We start from the raw sequence: 21022 nt of genomic DNA on the forward strand, positions 1-21022 counted from the left end.
GAATTTAAGGTTTTAATTTATGTAACAAGATATAACTGGTAAAGATAAAATATGTATACAAAAAAAGGATGAAATAAAAAAGGAAAAGTAATGGAGATCACTAAAGGAATTTTCTGGGGGGGAACAATTGGCAATTCCTGTAGATACTGGAGATTTACTTTTTTATTTCTGGAAAATCTGTTGAGCTCCTCCCAAACAATAGAGAATCAACTCCCCCTGCTGACAGAATCTAGGAAAACATGACATATAAATATCAGAGAGACAGAAACAAGCTGGCTGTGGACAAGCTTTAATGATCTAATTTATGATTCAGTATTGATTGTAAAGATCTAAATTCTGCCGTTAAATTCCAGCAACTGCACCAAATCATTTGGCAATTCTGGTAGTGCTTCCTGCCAGCTCATTTCAAACTGCTTTGAGTTTCTTAATATAATAATGATGAGGTAGAATTTACATTCCACTTATGGTATTAATTTTACATTTCTCTGAATGAAAAGAGTTAGAAGGTTGTAAAATTGAACATTAAATGAATCAGAGGAGACAGTAGTGCAATATATGACTGCCCTAAAGACATTGTGCAATGGCTGATGGGATTAATGTTGGGTCTCATTTCCTGCTTTTACAGGATGCAGATGAAGCTGTCAGAATTGCAAGGGAAATTGGTAAGTTCTTAAATTAACTTTGGTAGAGTTTCTATGTCTTTCAGCAGATATGGTTGAGTAAACATGTAATAAGCAATTCCTATAGAGCAAGTCATTTTTTAATAGTTTTAGCTTTCTGATTACTTCTTGCTCTGGAAGAATTTATCAGTTGAATTACCATACTCCCTTATTAAAGTGAACTTTAAAAAGTAATTTGACCTGAAGGATAGCTTTTTTGTAAGATGAAATCACTGGCTAATTAAAGGAAGGAATTGTCTTACGAATTCTTGAGATTGGATGTAATATAAATTTAGATATACATAGTTGAATACATCTTATTAAAATGAAGGACATACATGATTAAGATGAAGATATCATATTTGACAAGGCTCTTCAAGTTTTCACCTTTTCCTAAGATTTAAATATCAATTTAGTAATCTTACTAGGAAAGAGAACATAGAATGTGAGAAATTAGAACTGAATATTCTAAATTGGAATCAAAGGTAAAGTGAAGGACATTTTAAAGACAGTTTACTTGACTGTTTTAGGTGTAATTGTCCTGGGGCAGTGCTTCTCAACTTTTTATTTTCGAAAGTATTCCTGGTGCTCATGACAACTGTTGTATTTTCAATATCTGCTAATTAGGAAAATACATGAGGGCATACTGTTATCATAGGTTAGCACTGCTATTAAACAACTTTACAATTTTGTTAATCAAGTTAGTTTTTGTAAAACATTTGACTGAAATTTGTGGATATGTGAGAGAAATTAGAAAATGCTTGGTAATCAGGAATTCACAGCATCTTCTTGCATTCCCACACTAGGATAGGGCCAAGCTTTTCTGCATGCTACATTAACATTTCTTTAGTCCTGTTTTCTCATTAAGATTGATTATTCAGAGTTATTTCATACATTTGGAGAGCATTTGATTTATCAGTTTGCATAGTTGTGATATGTAGAAATATCTTATTGGTCTGAAAGTAACCTCTTGCATGACTAAATATATTCTGTGCAGTAGGAGCAGTCTAGCTTAGCAGTTCTTTAGTTATTTTAAAAGCTGTTTGGCTTGTTGCACCTCTGTTGGATTGGCTAAATTATTTGGGTTTGGCTCATTGTTAAGTGTGTTTTGTTGTTTATTTGTTTTGCAAACATTTTTCTTACCGATATAGGTCATGGACTTTTAAGATCAGGCACTAGAAAATCTTACTTTATCTGACTACAACATCTCTTCATTAATCATTTCTTCAGACTCCCTCAGTGTTTTCAAAAAGCGTGTCAGTACTTCCCAGGAAGATTTGCTAGATTGCTGAAAACTTGGAGTACATGGAACTGATTTGTGGTTTATTTCTCTGAGAAAATCAAAAGTTTCTGTGGTTTGAAACCACTGGCATTCCTGATAGCCTAAGAGGCATGTGGCATACCTGCTAGCTTTTGAGGAGACTTTCCTAAAATAATTTCATTGTATTCTATTGCATACTTTTAGATTTCAGAAGTCGTTTTTCCTAGTTCTTGTTTGATAGTAGTGTTTTATCTACATAGTAGGATATAATAATACTATTCTCACGATAGTATCTACATAAAAAGGACAGAATATTTGGAGGAATTTGGAGAAATAAGAAGGGATTAGGAGAAAATCCTGAATAACATTGGCATGCCACATTGTGAATTATGAATCTTCAACTCTTGAGCATTTCCTTTGTGTAAAGGGCAGGCTGCAGATTCCTTGCTTGCTTTCATGCCGTGTCTTCTAAATTTTTAAAAATAATCTGTGACCTTTAAAACAACCAGTTAATGATGATATACTCTGACCAGTTCTCATCACTTGGCTTTCCTCCCTTAATATTTTAATTCTGTGCTTCACCCGCTTTCCAGTGTTTTACTACTGAATTTACCTAATTCAATCTAAGGTTCTTTTCTTTCTATTTGGGCACATCTTTTATGACTTCTTCCTCTTCCCTATCTTTCTTCTTATTCTTCCCTAATTACTCCTTCTCATTTCTGGAATAAATGATGGCAATCATGGCAAGTAAGTATAAGAGTGCTTGTGTTTTGCTTATGCTGAAAGAAAGGGAAGCCATAAAATTCGAGGTGAAATAAAACATAATAACTAGGGTCATCAGTTTTATAAAGCTTTTGGAATTTCCCTGAAAACACTTTCTTGAATCACCACGGAAACGTCCCATAAAATCTTTTCCCTCAGTGCTAGCTTCTAAAATAAATGAAATTACATATTATTAGAATCCCTTGGTTTTCGGTATTGTTTCGTGATTCATCAGTTTTGTTTTCTACTAATTTTATTGAGAACATCACATTTAAACTACATTATGATTTCAATGGACCTTTGTGAGTTTGTCTAAGAGGTGAATTCAACAATGATTCCATGGGAAAATATGTTCCTAGTTCTAAACAACTGAATTATAACTAAACCTTTGAACCTATCTATTTGTAAGTTGTGGATTGACCACGTGTCATACTTATTCATGTTTTACTTCTTTCTGTGTTACATGGTGAAAATGAAATTGATTATTTTTTATGTGATTTTCTCCTCTCGTGTCTCTACTTCTCTTCTGGAAACAGGAGTCTTTGCTGCCCAAGGAGGAAACTGACTGCCTTAGCAGTGACGAATTAGGTGTCTTTTACATAACAGTGGCTCTTGTTTACGGAGCATTTCTTCCATGTAGTGGGTGCTTTGTGAATGTTATTTCTCATGCTAATTCTTGGGTTAATTATTTTCATTTACATTTAAGAAACTAAGGATTAGATATGGTAAGTAATTTGCTCAAGGTCACAGAGCTACTGAGTGGTGGGCCTGCTTTAAATTTAGGTTCATTTAGCTCCAAAGACCATGGATTTTTCATTATACTTTGGCTAAACTAATGAGATTAGAGAATGAGAGCTAAAATTTGAGTCACCACTTTGTGTAAAATACTGTAAGGCACTTAAGAATGTTATATGTGGAATTAAAGAAACACCCTTTTATCCTTGATGGGGTGAGAGACAGTTAAGACTTAATATGTAACCTCTGTGTACTTATTTTTTGGTCTTCCTTGTCTCCCTCATTCTCACTCCTGATTTTTCCCTTTGACCTCTCTAGGTTTAGAGATACAGGGCTATTGATCCCCAGTTTCTCTTTAACCCCAGAGATAGACAACGGTAATCAGGGAGCTTGATTTGCATTAAAGGTTGATCTTTTCATGGGATCAAAGGTCCTTAATACAATCAAGCCAAAACTGATTCTTAAAAGGAAAAGAAATAGTAAATCTGAAACCTGTTCTTTAACAACTTGCAGATTATTCTGATTCTTTTCTTTCCTTTTGCTAGTCTTTCTCACAATCACAGATCATGCCCAATTTAAATAAAATTTTTTGGATCCTCAGGTCCACCATTCTCCACAACTCCTTCTCCCACAGTTTCTACATCTCAGTAAATGTCACTCCATTCTCTCAGTGGCTAAAGCTGAAACCTAAAATCTATCCTGGTGTCTTTTTCCTTGTTATTCTAGTATACTCCATCAGTAGATACAGTCAGTTCTTCATTCAGAATATCTCCCATATTCACTACTTAACCATCTTTACTCCTAGCACTCTCCTCTAAACTACCATTGTCCTTCCAGGAACAATAGTTTCTCTGCTTCTTTTCTTAAACAGTTAAAAGCTGTTCTTCACATAGCCGTCAGTGTGATATTTTAAAACTGGTAAGGACACATCCCATCACATCCTACCCCACCCCTGCTTTAAACCCTGGTTTAGTGGTTTTCTGTTGCACTTAGGTAAAATCAAAATTCCTTACCCTGACTACAAATCCAAATGATTTGCCACCTGCCTTTCTCTCCAATCTCATTTCCTTGCCTATCCTTCAGTCACGCTGGCTTTCTTGAACACACCAAACTTCAGGGCCTTAGAATAAGATTTTTTGGAGACAGGGGAGAGAAGGGAAGCCTGGAATACCTTAGCTGATAGCTTCACATAGATGGCTCCATGTAGCCTTTCATTTCTTTGCTTAAATATCATGTCTTCAAGAGAAGACACTCTAATATTGTCATTCAGTCATTCTATCTTACAACAGTATTCTAAATCTCTGCGTAGTACTCATGACTTTTGGATTTTTTTTTCATGTTCGTTGACTTTTTCCTCAGTATATTACTTTGAAAAATTTCAATCAGACAACATATTGAGAGAATTTTACAGTGTGTACCTATATACCCAACACCAAGATTTCACTTTTACTAAACTTGTGTTATCACTTATCTATCCATTTGTTAATCCATCTTAATTTTGGTACATTTCAGAGTACATTGCAGATATCAGTATGCATCCCACTACATACTTTAAATTACACGTGATTAACTGCATTCAATATTTGTATACAATTATGTTATTTTGAGGTGAAATTTGTATACAGTAACGTGAACAAATCTTAAGTCTGTATTTGCTGATTGATATATGCATACGTCTGTGTAACCCAAAACCCCAGCAAGATACTGAACATTAATTACTGTCACTCCAGAGAGCTCTCTCATGCTCTTTCCAACTCAGTCGTCATCCCTGACGTCCAGAGGCAACCTGTTCTAAATTTTTATGCTAAAGATTAGATCTTTTTGAATTGAGATAAAATTTAAATACTATAAAAGTGTACAAAGTGTACAATTCAGTGGTTTTTAGTATATTCACAAAGTTGTACAGCCATCACCACTGTCTAATTCCAGAACATTTTCATTACCCCTAAAAGAAATCCTATATCCATTAGTATTCACTTCTTATCCCTCTAGCCCCTGGCAACCACTAATTTACTTTCTGTCCCTATGGGTTTACCTATTCTGGGTATTTCATATAAAAGGAATCATACAATGTGCGACCTTTTGTGTCTGATTTCTTGCACTTAGAGTTTTCAGAATTCATCCATGTTTTACCATGTATCAGTACTTCATTCCTTTTTATGACTGAATAATATTCCATTGTATATATATACCACATTTTGTTTATCATTCACCTGCGGATGGACATTTGAGTTGTTTTAACCTTTTGACTATTGTAAATAGGGCTGCTATGAACATGAGCATACATGTGTTTGTTTGGGTACTTGTTTTCAGTTCTTTTAGGTATATATTTAGTTGTGGAATTGCTGGGTTATATAGTAAATCTGTGTTTAAATTTTGAGGAATCTCCCAAACTCTTTTCTATAGTGGCTGAACCATTTTACCTTCCCATCAGGAATGTATGAGGGTTCCAGTTTCTTCACATCCTCGCCAACACTTATTTTCTGTTTTTTAAATTTTTTTTATTTTTTAAATATTATGGCTATCCTAGTGTATGTGAAATGATATCTCTCTGTGGCAGATGTTGGCAGAATGGATAAAAACGATGATCCAACTATATGCTGTCTGTAAGAAACTCACTTTAGTTCCAGAGACAGAAATAGATTGAAAGTGAAAGGATGGTAAAAGATATTCCATGCAAATAGTAACCAAAAGAAAGTTGGGGCAGCTGTACTAACATCAGACAAGATAGACTTTAAGTCTAAAACTGTTACAAGAGACAAAGACATTATATATTGATTATTATAAATGTATTGACTATTATAAACATATATGCACCATGCAGCAAAGACCCAAAATATATGAAGTAAACATTGACAGAATTGAAAGGAGAAATATTTCTACTATAATAATTGGAGACTTCAATACCACACTGTAAATAATAGATAGAACGTCCATAGACAGGATCAATAAGGAAATAGAGATCTGGAACAACACTATAAACCAATTTGACCTTATAGATATAAATAGAACACTCTACCCAACAATAGAAGAATATACATTTTTCTCAAGTAACTATTTGTTAAAAGAAAGAGTGAAAGAGTGAATGTTTGTTATAAAGAATTTTTTAAGGAAAGGAGAAAATAATATCAAACTGGTGCAGTGTCTCATGAAGTGTGTTCCTTGTCCTGCAGTATTCCCATGGAAATACCTCCCTGCCCCTTTTATTGAAGTATCTTGATGGATTGCCTTTTTCTTAAAATAGTGTGGGATTCCCTACATTAAATAAATTCTGTTTATCTTTGCAAAGGATTGTTTTATGTTCATTTGGTTACTGTTTATAGTAAAAATGACCATGGATTAGTTTTCTTTGTATTTTTAGTACTTAAGACAATGTTCCTCACATAATATATATTCAGTAAGTGGTTATTCAGTGAATGAATCCATGAGTTTAAAAATGAATTAACTAATTGCACATTTTAAAGTTTCTTTCCACAATGTTTATAGATTATACTTTGACAGTAATTTTCTCTCTGTTTTTCCTTAATCTCCAATTTTATAATGGAGATACCTGGGAAGAACAGGAATATTAAGTAAGCCATGATGATCTGTCAACAAATAGATAATTTTTAAAAAATCTAGGATTATTCAGGTAAATTTAGTATGTGCTTATTAATGACTCCTACTCTGAAGTTCTTGCAGGCTATTCTTGGATTCATTAGGCTGGACTAATGGAAGTTTTTAGGAATCTTAAGATTCAAATGTATGAGAGTCTTCTGCTGAGCCTTATTGCCTTCACACTAACCTGTGACAGTGATGTCTTACATTCTTCGCAATTTAGGCTCTCCCATGTGTTTCTTCTTGATGTTGGTCTTCTAACTGCCTCGGCCTCTGTCTCTGATTAGTGTATAGGGACTTTGGTTGTCCTTTCTTCTGTGCCCTGTCTGTTTTCCCTTACCTATTCCTCCCATCTTTCTTTTCACATGGTTTAACATTAAAAAAAGAAAAAAAAGCTGCTCGTGTTTTTTTTATATGGAAGAATGATATTCCTACTTAGGAGGGATAAAAATACTTGGCCAAGCCCTGCAATCTTTTATTTCCTCTATTTATTTCATGCTGCTTAGAAAATGTTTTGCATGTGGTATATGACTCTGTGGTTAAAGATATGTTGAAGAAACCTTTGAAAAAATATTGTAATTTATACCTTCTGATCAAGAGGTCAAACGTACCTATTAGAATGTTCAAATCTCGTAGTGACGTTTTTGGCTATTTGATCAATTTTTGAAAGAATAGATTTCCAAATTTTCCCTTGCTTGTCAGGTTTTGCCTATGAATATTCTCAAGATAAGTTAATAAATAATATAACAGTTCAACATGTGTCTTCTTGGCTAATTTTACTTTTTATCAAAATGTAGTGACTTTCTTTTTGCTTTCAAATCTGATTTTATATGATCTTAATATGCCTAAACTAGCTTACTTTGGTCTTTTCCTTGTATGTTGCTCTGTCTTTTCAACCAACCAGTGAACTGCTGTTTTAGGTGTATCTCTTGTAAGTATATGGACTGATGTTGGTTTTTCTTTTTCTAATTAGATTGGCCGTGTCTTTTAACCAGAGAGTTTTAGTCCATGTACATTTATTGTATTTACAATAATTTGAATTTTTTATATTGTATGCTTTTTATTTTTGCTGGTTCCATTTTTTTTTATTCTATTTTTGCTAGTTTCTTGGCTTCTTTTTTTATTTTTTTTGAGGAAGATTAGTCCTCAGCTAACATCTGCTGCCAAACCTCCCCCTTTTTGCTGAGGAAGATTGGCCCTGAGCTAACATCTGTACCCATCTTCCTCCACTTTATATGTGCGATGCCTGCCACAGCTTGGCCTGATGAACAGTGCTTAGGTCTGTGCCTGGGATCTGAACTGGCGAACCTCACGCTGCCAAAGTGTAGCATGTGAACTCAACAGCTACGCCACTGGGCTGGCCCCCAGGAGCTCTGTGTATTTTAGATACAAGTCCTTCATCAGATAGGTATTTTGAAAATATTTTCTCCTACCCTATAACTTGGGCTTACATTCTCTTAAGAGTATTTTGTAGCAGAGCAGAAGTGTTTAATTTTTTTGTTTCTTTTGAGGAAGATTAGCCCTGAGCTAACATCTGAAGCCAGTCCTCCTCTTTTTGCTGAGGATGACTGGCTCTAAGCTAACATCCATGCCCTTCTTCCTCTACTTTATATGTGGGATGCCTGCCACAGGATGGCTTGACCAGCGGGGTGTAGGTCCGGACCTGGGATCCGAACTGGCAAACCCTGGGCGGCCAGAGCAGACCCTGCAAACTTAACTGCTGTGCCACCGGGCCTACCCTGGAAGTGTTTAATTTTAGTAAAGTCCACTTTATCAGTGTTTTTCTTTTATGGATTGTGCTTTTGATGTTGTATGTAAAAACTCGTCACCAAAAGCAAGGTCACCTAGATTTTCTCCTATTTATCTTCTAGACATTTTATTGTTTTGTATTGTATATTTAGGTTTAGGAACCACTTTGAGTTATCTTTTATGAAAAGTCTAAGGACTGTGTCCAGGTTCTTTTTTTTTTTTTTTTTTTTGGGTGAGGAAGTTTGCCCTCAGCTAACATCCGTTGCCAATCCTCCTCTTTTTTTTTCCCTTGAGGAGGATTGTCACTGAGCTAACATCTGTGCCAGTCTTCCTCTACTTTGTATGTATCAGCCTCCACAGCATGGCTGATGAGTGGAGTAGTTCCACACCCAGGATCTGAGCCTGTGAACCCTGGGCTGCCAGAGCAGAACTTGAACCACCCGGCCGCAGGGCCGGCCCCCAGATTCATTTTTTTTGCATGTGGATGTCCAGTTGTTCTAGTACTATTTGTTACAGAGACTGTCCTTTCTCCATTGAATTGCTTTTGCTCCACTGTCAAAGATCAGTTGACTATATTTCTGTAGGTCTGTATCCAGGCCCTCTATTCTATCCCATTGATTAATTTGTCTGTTCTTTTATCAATACCATGCTGACTTGATTACTCTAGCTTTATAACAAGTCTTGAAGTTGGTTAATGTCAGTCTTTCAAACTTGTTGTTCTCCTTTAATATTGTGTTGGCCATTCCGGGCCTTTTGTTTTTCTAGATAAATGTTAAAATTAGTTGGTTGATATTCACAAAATAACTTCCTGGGATTTTTTTAAAGATTTTATTTTATTCTTTTCCGTTTTCTCCCCAAAGCCCCCCAGTACATAGTTGTACATTCTTTGTTGTGGGTCCTTCTAGTTGTGGCATGTGGGACGCTGCCTCAGCATGGTTTGATGAGCAGTGCCATGTCCGTGCCCAGGATTCGAACCAATGAAACACTGGGCCACCTGCAGCGGAGCCTGTGAACTTAACCACTTGGCCACGGGGCCAGCCCCTACTTCCTGGGATTTTGATTGGGATTGCATTGAATCTATAGATCAAGTTGGAGAGAATTGTTATCTTAACAATATCAAGTCTTCCTATCCATGCACGTGGAATATTTCTCCGTTTATTTAGATCTTCCTTAATTTCAGTAATCACAATTTCAGTTTTCCTCATATAGATACTTTGCATATTTTGTTAGATTTATGCCTAAGTATTTTATTTTTTTGGTGCTAATGTAAATGATAATTTGTTTTAAATTTCAAATTCCAGGTTTTCATTGCTAGTATATAGGAATGCAATTAACTTTTTTTTCCCCTGAGGAGGATTCACCCTGAACTAACATCTGTTGCCAATCTTCCTCTTTTTGCTTGAGGGAAATTCGCCTTTAGCTAACGTCTGTACCAGTCTTCCTCTATTTTGTATGTGGGTCGCTGCCATAGCATGGCCACTGATGAGTAGTGTAGGTCTGTTCCCGTGAACTGAACCTGGGCCACTGAAGAAGGGTTTCCTGAACTTAACCACTAGGCCATGGGACCAGCCCTTAAATTAACTATTTTATGTTATCATTGTATCCTGCAATCTTGCTATAATCGCTTATTATAGTTCTAGAAGATTTTTTTTGGTGGTGATGGTTGATTCTTTGAGGTTTTCTTTGTACACAATCATATTACCTGCTAGTGAAGAGTTTTATTTCTTCCTTCCCAATTTGTTTGCCTTTTTCTTGTCTTATTGCATAAGCAAGGCCCTGTGCTAGGATGTTGAATAGGAGTGGTCAGAGGGAATATCTTTGCATTGTTCTTGATCTTAAGGAGTAAGCATCTGGATTCTCACCATTACTTAGCTGAAGGTTTTTTGGTAGATGTTCTTTATGAAGTCTAAGAAGTTTCCTTCTGTTCTTAGTTTGCTGAACTCAGTGGTTGGATTTTGTCAAATCCTTTTTCTGTATCTGCTGATATGTCATATAGTTTTTCTTCTGTAGCCTGTTGATGTGATGAGTTGCATTAATTGGTTTATTAATGTAGAACCAGCCTTGCATACCTGGAATAAATCCCTCTTGGTCATGGTGTATAATTCTTTCTATACATTGTTGGATTTTTTTCCTTTCAGTCATTTTACTTTTATACCTAGGAATTCCATTTTTAATTTTTTATATTTTCTATCTCTCTTCTCTTTATGATCATTTTTCCTTTAAATCCTTTCCCATACTTACAATATTTGTAGTAGCTATAATTTGTAATAGCTGTTTTAAGGTTTTTCGTTTCTGGGTTTGTTTCTGTTGACAGTTTTTCTTCTGTTGTGGTTCACATTTTGCCTCTTCAGATGTCTCTTAATTTTTGATTGGACTGTAAACATTTTGAATGTTATATTATGTGTTTGGATTTTGTTATTTTTATTTAAAAGATGTTAAAGTTTATTTTGTTTGTTAGATCAGTTAATTGATGTTCAGATTAATACCTTCCAGTCTTATTTTTTTAAAGCTTTCTTAGGGCAAGTCTAGCATAGCCTTTTCTGGTATTCTGATTCAACGTGTATGTTAGGCATCTCTCTCTGCCTTACATACTTCCTATACTAGAGTTCATAATTTCTATTTCATTATACGTTTATGGTTCTTTCTTAGTACAATGTAAACCCTTAGTGTTTTAGGCAGGAGAGAGAGGTGATCTTATAATATATTTTAAAAGAATCTTTGACCGCTGTGTAGTTTGATGGGACCAACTATAGTGCAGGGAGTTCTGTTAGGAGGCTATTACAGGAGTCCTATGAAGAGGTGATGGTAGTTTCTGTGAGTGTGGTGATAATGGGGATAAAGAAAAGTGGAAAAATTGGATTTTTAATAAAGACTTTATAAGAGTTGCATACCATCCAGCAGTTGTATTCCTAGACATATTCTCCAGGAATCTCTTACACAGGATTGCAAGCAACACATAGAAAAATATTCATAGGAGTATTGTATGTATAAATCTGATTGTCTAGTCATAGTAGAATGGATAATGCTTCTGTATGCTTATGCAGTGAAATATGTTACAGCAGGGAAAATAAATGATTTGCAATTACTGAGATTATTAATGAATACGTTTACTTACTATTATTTTGCATGCTATTCTCCAGGCGCTCTTAGCCACTGGGGGAACAACAGTGAGGAAAGGCAAAAAACTACGTCTTCATTTTTTTAAACTCATCTTGCTACAAACAATGTAGAAATTACTTAGAGCAAGAATCATTAATGTTTATTATTACCATTGGGTAGACTATTGTTTGAGGATAGGATATTCACAGTTTCCAAGTGTCAACCTAAAGATTATTTGCTAGTTACAAACAGAAAATGACATATATTTTATGAGGAAATTTAATAGATGCCATCTTACTCAAGTAATCAAACCTAACTTCATCAGCAAAAGGACAAATGGATGTTTTAAGAATGAGAGTACAAAGTCAGCTATGTAGTATTTTTAAAAAATTTGTATTCTGAATCCAATAATGAGGAGACAATCAGGTAAATTCAAATTGTGGAATATTCTATACAACCACCACCTTGGATTTTTCAAAAATATCACTTTCATAATAAAATCCCTCAAAGCAAAAAGGTAAGTTAAGTATTTTACATTAAAGGAGAGTAAAGGAATATAACGAATGCAATGCATAATGGTTGATTTTCCTGTAATTATAATGCACGGCCTTCATCTGGGGATTTCCTTCCTGTCTGTTGTGAATTTTTTTCCCCCTGGTTCTTTTGTTTTAGCTTTTGAGATCACGTTATCAGAGCCTCTTTTGTCCATCTAGAAGACTGTCTTACTCTCTGAAATAGCTTTCTTTCCTTTTTCCTTTGAACCTTTCTTTTAGGAAATACAGGCCTTTTAATTAATTATAAGTGTTTCCTAACTCTTTTTAAAAGAGGACAAAAAAGAAAAAAAAATCACACCTTCTCTTTAAGCCTTGAGAGATTTCTGATTAGCACCACCAAATTAGGAACAGGACATTTCCCAAGACTTACTTCGCTTTTCCCTTCTTGTTAAGTTTTCCTTCTCCATTAGTCATTATATTCTATGAATTTTAATTCAAGAAACTGTAGGTGGAAAAGCTACATAAAATTCTTTATTATATGACTCTTTGGACTATTGCATCATGAAGGTGTCGTTTCATCAGCCTTTAAGTTGCCAGGTTATTTCACCACGTATAGGGGCAGGTTTTGCTTGAAGGGGGAGGTCATTTATTGTGTCTTGTGCATATCAACATGGTGCTATCAGTTGATCAAAAAAAAAATGAGTTCTTTTAGTTTTGGAATCCATAAGTAAACAAGAAAGCGCCTAAGCTCCTGGAGTCTTCCTTCATTCCTTTAGCATCCATATCCAAACTATCAGCAAGTCATGCTGACTCTACCTCTAAGACAGACTTCAAGTCTTTGTCTTTGCTTCTACCAGCCAAGTCTAGGTTACAGCTCTCGTTACCCTGGGCCACTGCAAAAGCTTCCTAATCAATCTCCTTGTTCCCATCTTTGCCCTTTTATAATTCATACCTTGCAGAACAGCCAAAATGATCTTAAAAAATGCTATGTTAGGTCACTGCCTTCTCCTATATAACCTTTCCAACTTGTTCCTTCTGTCAGGAATATTCCTTCCTCATTGATTTTCAGAGGGCTAGCTCTAGTTCATTCAGGTCTCAGTTTAAATATCTGTTTTTTCGGAGAAGGCTTTTCAAGGAAAAGTAGCCCTAATCATTCTCAATCACATCTCTGTTGTTTTATTATAGCACTTATCACAGCCCTACCTGTTATATATGTTAGGATATGTATAATATATATGTGTATGTATATTTAGGTGTATGTATATTTATATATAATTCTCTGCTAGATAGTAAGTGCCACGAGAGCAGATAACTTTCTGAATTGTTTATCTTTGTATCCTCCCAAGCCAGATCAGTGTTTGGCATGTGGTATTTATTCAGTATATGTTTTTGAGTTCATGAATGACAACTTGTTGGTAGAGCTAGAAAGAGGATCTCTGGTGTATGGTTGAAGGGGATATGCTGGATTGCTGGAAGGAAAGGAAACCAGTTAAGATGTCATCCCATAGTTAAACCTGCCCTTGGAGATTGAGTATAGAGAAGTAAGAATAGAAACCTTTAGTACTTTGGTAACCTATATTTTCTTAAATATTTAATTTTTTTCTTGCATAATATTTAGTAGATTTCATTTTGGAAGCACTGTGCAGAAGGGAAATAAGAAATAGAGACTTTTTGCTGGTGGAGTTGGAGGAGTGTTGTAGGAGAGTCACATGTCTCTGGGCTGGGAGGGGGAGGTCAGGTGGTGGAGGAGGCGTCCAATGAGAGGAGGGTAAAGATAAGGAAGAACTTGCCAACAGTACCAGGACTGAGTTGTTTTTTTTTTTTTTTTCAAGTAATCTTTTTATACTAAGAGATTCATCTCCTTTTGAAAACCTTGGAGAATTTTGTTTTATTATGATAAGGGAGGTGGTTCTGTTTCAAACATGTCAACTGAGGAATATAAAGTTAAAGAAATGCATCATAGACAAAAGAACAGAAGAGTAAGTACTCTAATGGATAAAAAAAAAAGTGTGAGAGAACATTAGTAGAAATTTCATGTCCAGACTCTAGCTAAGGTGAGGGGTAGCGATAACTGTGAACTTGATCATTTCTGGTTTTTCTGGGAATGTCAGCTTTTGACTGAATCCTTTTTTTCCTTTTTCTTCCAACTCCTGGCACCCCATGACTTACCCTAATTAGAACCGCAGAGATTCAATAAGAAAGTAGGGATGAGGGACTGGACTTTTTGATATTATTTAACATCACTTGTGTGGAATATTCTTTTTCTCCTCTTCAAATGGCTAGGTCTTGTTTATTCAAGGCATGGTGACAGCATAAAAATATGCACTGTCTGAAATTTAGTGATTTATTTGGCATAAGTAGGAAACCTTGGCATGAGTGCAAAACCTTAACCTTTATATTATTTCCACTTATAGCTCAAAAATTAGATTGAGTTAGTGACTATAATATCACTAACTTTTGCCAGTTTCTCCCTCCCTCCCAAATGTTTTGTATTTGGCTTGTTAGATTTTTGTCAGGGAATCTTGCCTTTCTGGATTAGACGTATTCACAGGTTGAATGCTGCTTTGCCTTCTTTGGGGGGACCATATTGTAATTGCCTTTTTATATATTGCCCTATTGTCTAACAGCTCCTCACTTTCTCTGAACAAGTAATAATTTCTTGTTGACAAGTTATTTTATGTGTTTTATTTCCCCATCTAGTTCCTTGTGACCAAGCACGATTTCCCAATCTTATTTCAAACCTCACAAATCACTGCATAGTTTGTGGTCCATAGTAAATGACTAAGATGAGATTAAACTAGAATAGAATAACTGTAAATTTCCTAATCCTCAGATGGAACTGAAAATAGTAGAGATATGGGATGTGGATATTATACCTCTTGTGGTTTCCTATTTACATGGATAAATAGTTTGTGATGGTGAATTGCTTACATGGCTTTTTGGGGGGCGGGTATGGATCCATTTGTTTAAAACAAGACCTTATGTTGTTGTGAAAAAGATTTCTCAGGCATGCCAGTTTCTAATTTTCAGATATTGTTTCTTCACTGCTCAAAAGCAGGCTAATTCTTCTTTATTGATTTCAATCTAATTCCTTTATATGACACTCATTGTGAGGCTATAGCATTGAATGAGACGAGCACCATTCTTGTTACTCTTATGCAGGGTCTGTACTATGCAAAAGTAGATAGCATACTTTGCCCCCAGTTGATGTTTTCAGTTCTCTTTTCCTCTGCCATCCTACAGATACTTTATACTTCAGATGAATTGTTTTGGTCATTTCTTAAACTTGTCCCATGCTTCCCTGCCTGCTTTATTTCTGCTGTTCCTGCCTAAAGTGTTCCAATCCAACTCATCCTTCATATCCTCCTATAATGGCCCTTTCTATAATATGCTTTTCTTAATCCCTTTTCTCTTGCCTTCCTATGATCCTTTTCTCTTCTGAATTCCCAGTGGTAGAATTATTTGGGTACTGTCCCTCTTTCTTCCTAGATTATAAGGCTCACAATGTGAAAACAGTATGCTAGTTTTTCTTCTCCTTACTGCGCTTATAAAGCATTATTTTTAAAATGCTATCTTACGTGAATCTATCCCACATAAACACAACCAACATCAGAATTTTTAAAATTGAATTAATTATGAAACACTTAGGAAGCAAGTGGCATTTTAACTAAGTTGAAGTTAAGAGTGATGTTTTGTGGTTCAAGGGTCAAAGGTCTGTGACATTTAGCCCTCTCTTTCCTTTTCCTCTAAGATCCTATAGCTAGAGTTTAGTGCTATTAGAGCATCACAGTCCAGGAAGAGTCCTTTATGGGCTCACTGACCTCTCCTTTATTCAGAAAAGATCGTAAACAAGTGGTCTCAGAGATGAGTATCTTCACCTTCTTTTCAGAAAACCTCTAAACACGGAGACTACAGCTTTTCTTGATAAATCATTATAGATGACTCATGCTGTCAAAAATTTTACTGTATAAAAGCTAATCTGAATACTCAGTCCTATTAACTAATGGCAGTTTTATGATTTTATTTTCTTTTATAAAATTTTAGCCGGAAATGTCCTTTGTTTTGAACCTTACTTTATATTTTCATAATATTCACTAGTCTAGGCATTTCCTGTTGAATGAATGGAATAGTGCAATACCTTCTCCATTGATATCAGTGAAAGCTGGATCTTCTGCTTCAGCCTGTGATATAATAACCATGGCTTAATTTTTCCCCAAACCATCATGTCGATTCTTGCTGATAAAGCTGCAGAGGGTCCCTGTGACTTTTCAGTTGAAAATACCTCAAGTACCTGTAAATCATTACTTTTGAAAGAAGGGAGTTTAATTTGTTATGTGTACAAACAGCAGTTTTGGGAAATCTTAAGTGTGCATGTGTGTGTATGAGTGTGTGTGTGTGCATGTGTGTTTCCTTAATGCTATATGAGTTGCTTCTTATGTCTTTGGTTAGTCAATACTTTTCTACTCCTATTTTTGGAATCCACCGTCAAATAACTTATGTTTTCTTAGCTTTTTATTTCACTACTGGGGAAAATGTTATATTTATTGATACAAATAGTCTTTTTTCTTTTAAAATGATCACACTCTCATTTAAAAAAAAATGTAAGATCATTACACTGGTGTTATTTTCCTAACTCTAAAGAAAGGAACTTTTAAATAAATTAGTTATTGTCTTCTGCGTTATTGAACATGTGGTCAGTTGTCATGTTCACGCATCCAAATGATCAAAGTCTGAACTTCTGTCTAATTCTTCCCTGCTGTTAGGCTACCCTGTCATGATCAAGGCCTCAGCAGGTGGTGGTGGGAAAGGCATGCGAATCGCTTGGGATGACGAAGAGACCAGGTGAGATGCTGTCCAAAATATACTTTTGATGAAAACTGCAGTTACTAGAGTGTTATTAAACTGACAAGTAAACAGATACCGAAAGTATAATAGAATAACTACAATAAACATCTAATTTTTACTCTTTTACATGGGGAAGAACTCGAAATTATGCATAAAATGTTCTTATTTATATTTTGATGGTGATTATCCTATTATAGAAAGATTTTTACTTTCTTAAATAGTGACAAAGGATTTTTTTTTGTTTTTACAGTGTATTTTAAAAAGTTACAACTGCGATTCTATTTTCTAGGTAAAAATTACTAACATTTGGCTGTAGAATTCTGAATGCAAAGATTTGAACCAAATATATTTAAAAGCAGTCAGAATTTCATTTGTTTATGTATTACTCAGTATGTACTTGCTTGTCTTTGCTTGTTTAAAAAAGTAGTGAAATACTTTGATAATTTTATAGTGTGAAATATATTTCCTTTTGAATTTGAAATTACTGTATGTCCTTTATATGCAGTGTACTCTATTGTAAATTTAGAATACTTTCTTATTAGTGGTTTCAGAAATCAAAAGTAATTTTTAAAACAAAGTTTAAAAAACCCAATGCATTGATGACATTATGGTGATTAGAAAATAACTTTTTGAAAAACTACCTAGTACGAACAGGTTTCAGGGACTCTATTCAGATTTGTATTCTTATTTATTTTCAGGTTTGGCAGCAAGAGAGATTTATGTCATTTTTTGGAGGAGAGGGATGAGAGAAATCCCTGAATTATTGTTGTTAATGCTGCCTTTTCTGACCTTTCTCTACCCAGAAGTAATTTGGTCTTCCAAATGGTTAGTTCTGCTTTCTCCCTTTTCTTCCTCTTTTCCTTTCCTCCACACTCCCCCAAAATCTCTTAAAGACAGAAATCTGGATTATTTGGTGTGATAGTTGTCCAGTGCAAACCTAGTTCAGAAGTTAGGTTCTAAAATGAACAAGTAAGGTGAAAATCTCCTAGAGGCAATGTATTACCCTTTAAAACCTTATGAGAAGACACCATGTTACAAACTTGTGCAGATAGTTTTAATTCAAAAAGAAAATTGTCTCAGAACTCCCATTGTTTCTTTGGTTGAGCATCAGAGAAAATAATTGGCTTGGGTTTGTGGGGCGATGATATATGACAAATATAGGTCTTTAAACCCCAGTCTCACTCTCACAGTGGCACTGATACCAGACGTTGACTGAGGTAACATCAGGTTCTCCTCTTCCATCTTAAGCTTACCCAGTAAGGAGAAACTCATTGCGTGGATTGGCAATATTTATTGAGAGCCTACTGCATGACAGGGACTGTTTTATGTAAGGTTCCAGGAATACAGTAATGAACAAAAAAAGACAATCCATTCCTCCATGTAGTTTTTACTCTAGATCAGGAGTTCCTAACCTTTGAATTCATGGACCATAAAGTTCAGGGGAAGTTCATGCATCTGGATGAAGAAAAAAGTACATATTTCTTTCACTAGCCTCTAACTGGAATTTAGCGTTTCCTCCAAGATAGGCAACAAACGACCATAGTAGTAGTATCTGTGGAACTTTCCACCACTTAGGAAATCACATATGTTATCTTATCACATTACAGTGGTGGCAGAAATCTCTACAGTGATTATTAGATTTGTTGTTGGAGCTTATTAATAAATAAAGAGCCACATATATTATATCCAAAATTTGTTTTAAAAAATACTTTGATACCTGTATTTCAGTATAATTTGTGTCCATGTGATCCTATACTTTTTCCTTTATGCATTTTTTTATTATTATTATTATTTTGGTAAGGAAGATTCGCCCTGAGCTAACATCCATTGCCAGTCTTCCTCTTTTTTTGCTTGAGTAAGATTAGCCTGGAGCTCACTTCTGTGCCAGTCTTCCTCCGTTTTGTATGTGGGGTGCCTCCACAGTATGGCTGATGAATAGAGTAGGTCTGCACCTGGGATCCAAACCCGTGAACCAAGTCCACTGAAGCAGAGCGCACGGAACTTCAACCACACAGTCACGAGACGGCCCCTCTTTTATGCATTTTAAATCACTTTAAGCCTTATTTTGACAAGCGATTCGTATGCTGTTGCAAAAGGGATTCGTAGCATAAACAAGGTTTAGAAACACTGTTTTGCTAAGAAGAGAGAAACAATGAACGAAATCAAAGTAACTCATATACTATCATGGAAAGTGGTAAGTAGTATAAGAAAATTAAAAGAGGAAAGGGAGAGGCATGAGGAGTGTTGGAGGGAATTCCTATTCTAAACAGGATTGTCAGGGTTGTCCTCATTGAGAAGGCACATTTAAGCAAGGAGGTAAGGATCCAGACAAGGGAAGAGCAAGTGCAGAGGCCCTGATGCAGGGGCATGTCTTGAGAGGTCTAGGAACAACAAGGTGGCCAGGTGGGGGAGGGAGGGAGGAGTAGAAGGAGATGGGGCAAAGGATTTTGGGTGGAATGGGGTTAGTAGATTGTGCAGGACCTTTAGGCCATTCTTAGTGAGATGGGGAGCTGTTGGAGGGCTTTGGGTAGAGTAGTCACAATCATGGGCCTTCAACAAATGCCTAACATTATTTACATTTCTTTAATTATAATCATTTCAAACATATGAAAAAGTAGACTATAATGAACCTCTGTTTATGTATCATCCAGATTAACCAGTTATCAAAATTTTGTGGCTTAGGTTTTAAAAGGATCATTCTGGTTGCTGTCTTGGTAATTGACTTATTGGGGATGGAATCATGAACTCTGGAATCAGAGAAACCAGTAGGGAGGCTGTTGCAATAATCCATGCAAGAAACACGGTGATGGTGGCTTTCACAGTGTCGTGGTGGAGGTGATAAGAGAGAGTTAAATTCTAAAAGTAGAGGCAACAGGACTTCCTGAGTGATTGGATACAGAGTGTGAGAGCACTCGAGGATGACTTTCTGGCACTGTTTTAAGTTATCTTATTTTTGCTCTTATTCTCTCTTTGGTCTTAGGGTTGAGTTATATGAATTAAATGCATATGCTGCAACAGTGCTTGACTTGAAAATTTCTTGGGAAATGCTGAGAGGTTAAGGTCAGAGTGAGGGCTTTTATCTTCAAAATTGAAGAATGGTCTGGAACTTTTTGCCTGGCTTGGTTCCTTTTGATAGTGGAGACTTGCCTTTATATTTCAGAGCATTGGTTAACTATGTAAAATGTTTAAAGTTCGGCTGGCTGGTTGCTGTGTGTGGCTGGAAGCAAGCATAAGAGGAGGTGGCATACTTAGTCCCATTTTTACCACATAACGCGTGTTATTTGGCCTTTGTCTTTCAAAGTTCAGGTGTTGAAGCTATCTCTTGTGCTTTATTTGTAACCCCTGTGTGCCAGTGGACCTCTCCATGGGGGGCATGGACTTCTTCATAGTATAGTGGCTTTGGACTTCTTATGTAGTGACCCAGAGTTCCAAGCACAGTTGTTTCAGATCCAAGTGGAAGCTGTATCACTTTTTATGATCCAGTCTCAGAAGTCACACAGGTTCCCTTGCACCATATTCTGTTGATTACCAGTGAGCACAAATTCTGCTCAAATTCAAAGGGAGGAGAATTAGATTCCACTTCTTCATAAAGGAATGGTAAGATTCTTAGAGGAGCACATGGAATGGGAGATACCACTGTGGCCATCTTTGGAAAAGACAATCTGCTAAAGCCTCTTTGTAGGAAAGAATGTTGTTGTGAAGATATTAAATATAACTTAATGGTTTTGGAAGAGATGTGTATTTTACAAACTTTAATATTTTTGTCATTGTTTTCCCCTTTTTCTATGGCATTTACATAGCAATTTCATTGAAAGCCTTAG

The 21022-nt window shown here is 35.7% G+C and overlaps 1 protein-coding gene across 8 annotated transcripts in view; it reads left to right on the forward strand.

The window, feature by feature from the left end:
• Positions 1 to 21022, forward strand: part of PCCA (propionyl-CoA carboxylase subunit alpha) — a 416711-nt gene that overhangs the window by 146581 nt on the left and 249108 nt on the right. For 7 of the 8 annotated variants that reach the window (XR_011528233.1, XM_070579174.1, XM_070579175.1 and 4 more), the window contains exons 8-9: positions 626 to 662; positions 17120 to 17198. Coding sequence is in view for 7 of the 8 variants with exons in the window: in XM_070579174.1 (XP_070435275.1) it covers positions 626 to 662; positions 17120 to 17198 (116 nt within the window). In the remaining variant the exon portion in view is untranslated. Of the gene's footprint in view, positions 1 to 625; positions 663 to 17119; positions 17199 to 17899; positions 18027 to 21022 lie in introns of all 8 variants that reach the window. The other variant, XM_070579181.1, reaches the window with a different exon arrangement.

Source organism: Equus przewalskii, chromosome 16 (assembly GCF_037783145.1).
Source record: "Equus przewalskii isolate Varuska chromosome 16, EquPr2, whole genome shotgun sequence".
NCBI lineage: Eukaryota > Metazoa > Chordata > Mammalia > Perissodactyla > Equidae > Equus > Equus przewalskii.